Source organism: Oryzias melastigma, linkage group LG20 (genome assembly GCF_002922805.2).
Source record: "Oryzias melastigma strain HK-1 linkage group LG20, ASM292280v2, whole genome shotgun sequence".
Classification (NCBI taxonomy): domain Eukaryota; kingdom Metazoa; phylum Chordata; class Actinopteri; order Beloniformes; family Adrianichthyidae; genus Oryzias; species Oryzias melastigma.
The window spans coordinates 12187988-12198077 of NC_050531.1; the positions used below are offsets into that span (position 1 = coordinate 12187988).

The 10090-nt window shown below is 35.5% G+C and overlaps 1 protein-coding gene across 5 annotated transcripts in view; it reads left to right on the forward strand.

Annotated features, from left to right (window-relative positions):
- Positions 1 to 10090, forward strand: part of mllt10 (MLLT10 histone lysine methyltransferase DOT1L cofactor) — a 39532-nt gene that overhangs the window by 7899 nt on the left and 21543 nt on the right. For 3 of the 5 annotated variants that reach the window (XM_024280006.2, XM_024280007.2, XM_024280008.2), the window contains exons 2-7: positions 2869 to 2948; positions 4172 to 4226; positions 6216 to 6325; positions 6437 to 6540; positions 6732 to 6825; positions 9491 to 9580. In XM_024280006.2, coding sequence (XP_024135774.1) covers positions 2869 to 2948; positions 4172 to 4226; positions 6216 to 6325; positions 6437 to 6540; positions 6732 to 6825; positions 9491 to 9580 — 533 coding nt within the window. Of the gene's footprint in view, positions 1 to 2868; positions 2949 to 4171; positions 4227 to 6215; positions 6326 to 6436; positions 6541 to 6731; positions 6826 to 8406; positions 9311 to 9490; positions 9581 to 10090 lie in introns of those variants that run through there. The other 2 variants (XM_024280009.2, XM_024280012.2) reach the window with 2 other exon arrangements.

The following is a 10090-nucleotide window of genomic DNA, read 5'->3' on the forward strand; positions in this document are numbered from 1 at the left end:
CATTGTAAGGCTGATGATGAAACCAAAATTGATTTTTTTGTTGGTAATGTAGTTAACTATACCATAAATGGCTGGGAAAAGTTTGTTTGTGCCTGCCTCTAATAATACATTTTAAGTTGAGACACTGAAAAAGCTCAATGCATTTGTAAAACATGTTTCCTACTGTGATAAATGCTCTCCCTGAGTGTTATCTCTCCTACTTTTCAAGGACAGTCAGTAGCAAATGGACTGCAATTTAAGAACAAAAAGTAACCCTGTAAAGCTGTGGTGTAGTTGAAAATGCAGAAGCACATACTGTGTTCTGGTGCACCTTAGAAAAAAAGTTAAGAGTGCTGGTGCAACCAGTGCAACAATTTAGTTTGTAGGACTGGAGTCAGTTGTGCAAATGTAGAAGCCTCTGCAGAAACAGTTTTTTTAAGTATATATTTGCATGTACCATAACTACCACATTTAATTTGAGAATTAGGCTTTTTAATTTTTAGTATCTGTCCTCTATTAAACTTAAAAAATATGGTTAGATTCAGAAAATATTTTGCTAAACGTTTTAGTCTGGTCTAGTGAAAAAAAAAAACTAACTTGTATTGATAAATTTAGATAGTTCTGCGAGGATATATTTACTATTACACATTATTTTATTACACATGTAGGACTGGCAGGCAGGAGCCCTGGGTTCGATTCCCGGGGTTGTCCACTGATCCCCACCGAGGTTGGGTCCCTAGGCCCTTGACGCTGCTGCCTAACTGGGTCCCTGTGCCCTCCAAATACAGGGTTGTGTCAGGAAGGGCATCTGGCGTAAAATCTCTGCCAAATCACTGATGCGAATCAGTGGGTGCTGTTACGCTGTGGCGACTCCGAAAGGGATAAGCCGAAAGGTAGAAGAAGATTATAACAGATGTCCAACTTGTACTTCATCTCAAACGTTACCTTATCTCAAACAAGAAAAAAAAAAATTAAACACAATGTTCGAAGTGCTCTAATTTACCAAATCAAGCGAAAAATAACCAAGCAAACAAAAAAAAAAACGGTAGGAACACTTTTCATAGCAATCCAAAAATATTGACCTCTAACTTCTTATTAATATCATAATACATATATTGACATGCCTTATTCCACAGTTATCATAACAGCAGTTAATTTTTTTTTTCTTTTTTTACAGTGGATGAACATTCAATAATATTGAAAGTTTCTTATTTTTGTACTTTTTTTTCCGATATCTAAGATCTCGGTTGAGACAAAAAAAAATTTTTCTTTTCATAAAATATCATCATATTCCTGGTGCTCTGGGAAAATTACAACACCAAGAAAATGCTATCTAGGCTCAAATTATCCTGCAAAGTAAAGAAAATACTAAAAGCACAAGTTTATGATTCGTGAATATTACATAAAGTCACATCTAAGAATTTTTTTTTTCACAAACTAGAGGAATCCTTTCTAATAAACATTACCAACCAAAAATATCCTATTTGTTGAACATAATAGGTCAGTAATTTATATAAAAAAATCATAAATCTTCTACTTTTTATTTTTCAAACATTAACAAATTGATATAGCTCAATGCATGGCTCTTATGACATTGTTTCACTATACTTACTCTATAAGTAAATACCATTTACCATTTATTCTAAACAATTATCATATTATTTTTTATAAAATCTGTCCAACTTACTAAAGGAACATTTGTAAATGTCCTTTAACCTCTTGAGACCTGGTGCCCATTTGCATGGAGATCGGATTTTGGGTTATTTTAGCACGTAAGTTTATTCTGCTTAACTGGGGCCCTGTTGCAATGTGTATAGAGGGTTAGCTCAAATATTAGCTCAAGTCTTAAGATGTTGAATAAGTTTCCATAAATCAGAAACTGCATCTGCAAATCAGATTCTGATTTTTTTAGTTAATTTCCTTGCTCTACAAAACAATCTGATCCTGAATTGAGTTGTCTCAGTGCAGTGGTTTTCTCACAAAACCCATCAGATTGTATTCTATATCCACACTTCAAATTATAAAAGTGCAAAATACAAAAGACTTGGAAAATGTCTCAAGATGTGCAGTAAGGAGTTCCTGCCTCTTCAAGAATATAGGCATTAGAGGACTAGCAGGATTAGGTTTCTTCTTTGTGTCTCTTTGCCAGTGTTTTTTTTTTTTTTTAGGAAATACTCTTTTCCCCCTTTTAGTCTTTGCTTTACTCCTGAAACTGATGTGTTTGAAAACCAACCAAACTAAATGAAAGTGTGAAATTCATTAGCGTTCTCCTTCTATTTAGATTCATGAGATTGCCTCGGTTAAAAGCAACTTGTATTTGTTTTTGTTTGGCTGTTTTGTTTAATTTGTAGAAAACAATGTCAATAAGTGGTACAAATCATAGATATTTCATAGGTTTCTTGTTAGTCTTTGCTTAACATCAGTGGTTTAGAGGGAGGAAAATGGTGGTGCTACATGAGTAGTACATTTTCAGACGTGTCATTCTTTTCATTGGCACCTCTCATCATATTAATGTTACCATAAACTTTTTGTTATTCAGCTCATCAACAAAGTTTTCTTATGTGTTCAGCTATTAAAAAGCAACTACAGGAGCAGGAATTTTGATAGATCATCCAATTCTAATGCTTAACAAGTTTATCTGTGGTGTCAACATATTAATTGTTATGACAATTCTGTCTTAATATGTTTCTTTTCACAGCTCTAAAGTTGAGTTTGGAGCTGCCACACACTGGTCTGTTTATTTAAACGGTCACAGGCTGATCAGATTATTTGATAAAGCCATGTACAGCGCTGTGACCAAAGGTTGTGGTTACTAACAGCTTGATTTTATTATTGAAAATGTTATTAGTCTAAGCTTTCATGTTGCTATTTTCTTCCACGTCTCCCTAGCTTGCTATGGCATCGTTCAGGTTCCCACTGGTCCATGGTTCTGCAGAAAGTGTGAATCTCAGGAGAGAGCAGCCCGTGTGGTGAGTCTACCTCTTTTAACATACATTATTTATTAGCTAATGGAATAACAAATAAATAAACCAGTTAAATAATAATACACATCTGGAAAGCCCATCTACTGGAGCTTTTCTTTAAATGTTTTTAAAAGAAATCCTTCCAAGTTGTATTAAACAAAAATTGATATTAAAGGTTTAAGCAATGATCACACTAATGCTTTTATTATAAAGCAACTAATGTTGTGGGTCTATGATGAATACTTTTAAAACACTGGTTTTTGTTTTGATGTTGAAGTATTTTTTTTGTCAGACTCACCTTTCAGATTATTTTATGATTACTAGTGAAGGAAAAGTTACTATTAAAAGCTGTAAACATTCCTTTTGACAACTTAACCACATAATTTCTGAAATCGTTGAAAAGTTATGTCGTTTCAAAGGAGTGAGTTTTGTTGAATTTTCAAGTAATTTTAAGTTATTACGTTTGTCTGTGCCTTGTTAACTGTAATGTTTTCACCAACCTGCCCTCCTTTGGGATACACTATCATTAAAATGTGCTCATGTATTATTTGTTTTATTTTGTATTTAAAAAGGTGAAACTGTGTATTAATTTGGAATGTGCACCCATTTTTCAATGTGCAGTTTTAAAGCAAGTGTTTTTTTAATGAAAAACCTATAAAACAATCATTTTAAAAATGTAATTCAAGATTTTGTCGTATTACTCTCAAAAACTGATCTAATTATTTTTGTTATGGTATATGTACTGAAACCTTTAAAAAAAATGAGAGTTTTCCTCTCATTCTGACTTAATACAACTTAAAGATAATCATTAAAAAATACTAAAAATGTATTTAAAGTGAAGGTTAAACAAACAGGTTCTTCTGATCATTTTCATATCAGCTGTTGAGACTTAAATTTTTGAAGTCTACATTCAAGGTTTGGTTTATTCAGTGATAATAAAGAGAAATGTCAGCATTAATTTTTGAGAAACAATCTCTTCTGATCGTCAAAGTTGGGTCTTAAGACTTTTTCCAAAAAAATGTGGAGTTTCCAGTCTTCAGTCTCAACAAACTCACTTTAAGGTCAAACTATAACGTGATCTGAGTAACACAAACATTTCTGCAGGAACAGATTCATAAGAAAAGACCTGAAGGTGCTGAGAGTTTCCCACTGTGTCTTAAGAACTGCTCCTCTCATCACCTTAAGGTTTAAAGTTTATGAACCGAGTATTTTCCTCTTTCTACCCACAGAGATGTGAGCTCTGTCCTCACAAAGATGGAGCCCTCAAGAGGACAGACAATGGAGGTAGATCCAATCTCAGCTTCACACACAGCTGCATGTGTGGTTAGCCTCTTGTGTACGCTGTCATTAATTGCATGTCACCAGCAAGTTTAAGGGCTGTGAGCGTGCTGGGAGAGTTATGTTGGTGTTTGTTGTGTGTGCTGCCTGGCTGTACCGTCCTTGCCTGTCCATGTTTTATGAGAGCGTGTTTGTGTGTGTGTATGTTTATGAGGGGGCGGGACAGGATCGGTATAGTGCATGGCCTGTGAGGAGTCTCCTCTCTGGGTTCATTGAGAGGTCAGTTTGGTAGAGACTGTAAATATTCTGTGTGCAAGTAAGTGAGTGTGTGTTTGAGTCGGTCAAAGAGAGGCACAGCTGTGGGATTGTGTCCAGGCCTGCAGGGAGGCATCAGGACAACGCTAACACACACCGTTTTACTACTTTCTCCTTTATTTTACCCTTCCCATGACCCCGCTCTGTTTTTCCTTGTTTTCCTCCCATTTTTTTCTCACCTCCTCTTTCTCTTAACCTGTTTTTCTGCTCTTGTCAGCTTTTTTTTACTTGTTGATCTGTTTTGTTAAACAGCAATGAAGTTTCCAAAAGGAGGTACCAAATTAAGTAAACATTTAATTAACTGTCTTTAGGGTTTCTTACTTTTTTTCGATCACATGAACAAGTCAGATACATTTCCACTCTGTACACTTTGACTCCTTTCAACTGATCTCTCTTTAGTGTTAGAACTAAATCCTTAAAGTGAAGAAAAAACGAATCAAGCCACTTTTATAGTCCCTCTTTATTGGCGTCTTCCAGCTTCTTGGTGGGACTTCAAAACAACAACAACATGCCTACATTTTACACCCACTCCACCCTCCGGTTCCGCCCTTTGCCACCTCTCCTTGTCCCGCTCCCCAGGTCAAAGGCAGGTCATGGGTTCAACTGTAAGTTTAAGCCTGCCTTTTACTTCTGCAGTGGGGGGAAAAACAGACACCTCCAGTGTGGCAGGAGACTCCCACCTCCATTTGACCTCTTGTTCACCTCCTCCAGCTCCTCTTTAACTCATCGTCAATTCTGTTGTCACTCCACCGTGCCCTGCTGTCGTTGTTGACAGGCTTTGTTGTCTTTGTAAAAAAAAAAAAAAGGCAGCACTGTGTGTTTGTTGGAGCTCAGTAAACAGATGTTTACACAGAAACGATCTGTTTACTGATTGAAGCATCTGAGATTTAACTTTTTTTGACGGTTTAGCTTTTATATGGAAATGGAACAAAAACATTTTAAGTCGCAAGTCGAGGAACAGTAAAGAAAACATTTAAATAAATGTCAGTTAGCTTTTTTTTTACATTCCTATGATATAATCAGAAAATCCTGGTCTACATTTCCATCTATTATCTTATTTATTTTGGGAAGTGTAGGAACTGTAATGGAAGAAGTAGGAAGTGTAATGTTTGCAAAATACTCGACATGTTGACAATTTGTATTCCACAAGGAGAAAAAGGTTGAACTGGCTACACAATGAAACCCTAGATCCGTGTCTTATGGTACCATGTTTTGTTTTTACATGTACAGATGTAAAAACTATTGAAGTTGAATAAACGTGGTTGCATTCTGGTAATTATTCACTTTTAGGAGAAAAATTGCCTCGTCAATTTGATATTTCATGTTCAGAGTTGTTTCATATAAATCACGTAGTGTCTCTTTTACTATTTCTATAAAGCTTAAGAAATCTTGATCGGACATTTGGAGTGCATGTAGACAACTTCACTGTCCTAAAGTCATTCTTTTTATTTTCATAACTTATGACAAAAAACTCGCATCTTTTTAACACAGCCTCTTGATTTGTTTTGTCACTTTTCCTGGAGTAAAAAAAAAGCAGTTTTGACGGTTATTACAACGGTTAAGAAATGTGTGTTTAGCACACAGTTAAGTGTTACTATTTGCTGTTAACATTTCAGTTCACACGTGTTCAAAAGCTGATGGTTATTGTTTTTTTTTTTTTAATTCTGTGGATCTGAACAGGCTGGGCCCATGTGGTTTGCGCTCTCTACATACCCGAGGTAGAGTTTGCTAATGTGTCAACTATGGAGCCCATAGTTCTCCAGTCTGTACCTCATGAGCGCTACAACAAGGTAAAAAAGACACTATTCGATCCTTTGAAAAGCCGTAGTGTGTGTAGTTGTTACATTCCGTATGATTCTTTATATATATTTTTTAAATTACATGAACCTTTTTGTACGCAGACGTGTTATATCTGTGAAGAACAAGGTCGAGAGAGTAAAGCGGCGACAGGAGCCTGCATGACGTGCAACAAACACGGCTGCCGACAAGCATTTCATGTCACATGGTAAGACACAGCGGAGCTTATTTATTAAACATCGGTTTCTTCATATTTAGATATGTTAGTATATTTTTTATTTCACTGTGATCTTTTTTGTTTTATTTTATCTTATGAGGATTTTTCTTACATTTGTAGAACAACAACCATTTTTACTTATTAATTTAAGTGGTTTCTCTGTTTTATCCCGGTCCCCCCAGTGCTCAGTTTGCTGGGTTGCTATGCGAAGAACAGGGCAACGATGCAGATAATGTTAAATACTGCGGCTACTGCAAGTATCATCACAGCAAATTGGTAAGTGTGATCTTGGATTTTCATCATTATATTTTAATAATGGCACCCTTTTAAATATACTAACCCACAACTTAACACAACATCAGATTACAACTCTTTCCGGCAATAAAATACTGTTTTCTAACATGGCTGGTAAACTGGGAACCTTTTCATCTAATGCTTGACTGTTCAGATTAAGGGATGTTATTAATCAGATTGGTGTGAGTGCTAAAGGCTGTGGGAGTTACAGTTTAGGTTTGTTGCATGGAATTATATATACTTGCATGTACATATTTTGGAGATTCTGCAGCTGCATGCAGAGATGACTATAAAAGTCGCACAGACAGTTGTTTGGTTTTGGTGCACTTATTCTTTAAGTTTTTTTTCTAATTACTTCCTCTTTTAAACACAGTTTTGTTTCCTTTGAGGCACTTTTCTGTTTAGTCCACAAACATTTCATACTTCCTCACTGCTTCATCTGTATCTGTTGCTTTTTTTCACTTATTCATCTTTGGAAGCTTCAAGTCTTTGTTAGCAGGTCCTTTAAATCACTTCATTTTTGTTGGAATTTGGGATCTATCTTGCTAGTTCTTTTCTATCTTCCTTTTCTCTTTGAACTTCTTTCCATCTTACTTATTCCCTCCTTCCATTTTTAAAGTTCTTGTTTTCCCCAAATGCTCTACTCTTCTTGGCATCGTCCTATTTTTGTAGACCATTTCTCTTTGCAGGACGGACTTCAGAGTTTGTATTTTACTTCAGCAAGAAAAATAAATAATAATAAAAAAAACTAATCACATTTTAAAACACAAATAACTAATATGAATAGTTAATTATTGTTCTATTTTTAGTTGGAGACATCTTTTTAAAGACGCACTGCGATAAAAATTGTAGTTTTAGTAGCCTTTTTCTGATGATGTTGGACATATAAGACAATTAAGTTAAAATTGCATTTCTATATATTAAAAATCTTTTTGAATCTGAAGCAGATGAAAAAAATGCAATTTAAAAAGCTTGTAGTTGTTACGTAGGACCTACATCAGCAGACCACAAGCTCCCTGCCCCACTCCTTTTTGATCCATCCACTTATAGATGACTAGATCCATGCACGCCTTAGTTTTCTTTGTCTGAGCTTGGTCAAAACTGTACGGCTGAAAAGTTTTCAGTATTTTTCCCCATTTTGTTTTGCACCGCTAACCTTTTTGTTTGTGGTTGTAAGGGTCTGTAAGCTAGCAGGAGAACATGTAAATAGATGGATTAGGAGAAGTAGCCAACGCGTCAACAGTCCCACCCACAATCCAGATTTTTAAATTTTGCCTAAAAATAGAATCATCAAAATAACAAGACCACTACATATACATAGTGCTTGAAAGCCCAAAGGAAATATGCCCTCAGTAGACATTTTAAAAAGGGTGACCTATCATCCTACTTGTTGCACACATTTTCTGGAACAAGCAAACAAGTAAAACAGGAAATATTTGTAACGTGTTTGTGTGTACCTGGTTACATAGAATAAAGGTGTGTTTGAATTTTCACAAATGGAGCTCCAACCACATGTTTTTTCCATGTTACACACGCTGATGGAAAGACTCCTGCTGTCACATTGATTACATCAATCAGGTATGAATTGCTTTGGATGCTGGGATATAATGAGACTAGATTGGCACTGTATGGATGACAGGAATGCAAGGGAGAGAATTAATGACTAAAAAGGCGATGTTGTTAACCGAATGAGTGTTTATCAGCGTGTGGTGTTTGGCTGGATTTATTGGAATTCTTTTATTAATTTAATTCCAAACTCTGTATTGATTTTATACCTCTGCTGGGAGTTAATTTTTTACTACAGATGTGTGGTATGTTTTTCTCCAGTGTTGCTTTTCATTAAAGATGAACTTAGTGAACTGTTGTATCTGCTTGTTAGACAACTTGCTTAACCGTAATGGGCTGGCTTTATGAGTTTTTGGTGAGATAAACTTATGGTTCAGTTCAAATCTCTTACTTGAGTGATAAGCTTGTTTTTCTTTTTTTTAATTAAGGGTTCTGCATTTTATTTCATGTAATAGGAAGGATTTTAAAGCTTTAAGTCTTACAATTGAGTTAAAAAGATGATGTGACATAAAAAAATGACCTTTAAGAAAGACTGAATGGCATGTTGATGTACATTTCTTATGAATGTCTAGTGAAGCCAAGGCTACTGGAATCTTTTGGAATATTGTCTTAGTTCAATGCAAGTTTGATCAATGCTGGACAATAACATGGCTGCAATTAGAGGATGTATTATTTTGTTACTATGGCAACACAAGCTTTGAGTGAATGCAAGCTGGCCTGATGGTCAAACTGCCCACAAACATCCAATTAGACTCCAGCTTTTACCTTTAGAACAAGAACAAAGACCTTTCATTTTTTTACCCTCTTGATTTTCCCACAAGAAACCTTTGGGATCCACGTTTTTTTTTTTTTTTTATGATTTTTGGTGCCTACTGCCACGGTGTTTTTGTTTTTTCTTTGGGTGAGCACTTTGTTTACATACATTATAAGCAAAGCTCTTGAGTTTTGGTTATCCTTTAGTTTAGTCTGCTTTTTTAAGGCTTTATTGTGTTCACATTTTATCATTTTAGTACTTCTTGGTCACATTTGAGTCTTTTCTCTTTGGCCATTAAGTAACTTGGAGTTCCTTTTTACTTTTTAGCGAAGGAGCAGGGGCCGTGGTAGTAGGTCTCAAAGCTTAAGTGACTCTTCCTCTCAGAGTATGGCTAGACCCCCAGACCTGGACAAGAAGGTAAGACAGCCTTCAGCTCTTACCGCTCCGTATGCCTCCACCCATGACTGTGACTCCACCAGAAACATTACACTAGCTCAGCCTGAGCAGCGACATGCAAACTCACTCTGAAACCACAATATCTACAGTAGTTGTTATAGAGGGTTGGGTATGTAAATACAGTCGATTAATCATTCAAAGTGATGGCATCATTAAGGTTATTTGAATTTAAATGTAAAAAATGACTGTTTTTTTATTTATTTTTTTGTAGCATAGTGGCAGTTTTTTACTTTGTAATCAATGTGGAAAATAATGAAAACATCAACAAATTGTAAATTGTGGAAAGTTTCCTGAAAAAAACTCAACAGCCTTTAAATTTAACGTGATCAGAAATAACAACAAATGAATAAACAGAAACCTCCAATTACAAGTAATCCTCAGGTTTCAGGCTAGATTGAGGTTAGTTTGCCATTTGTAAATTTTGGCAGTGGCTATGTATTGATAGGGATGTCTATGTGAAGAAATGTCATA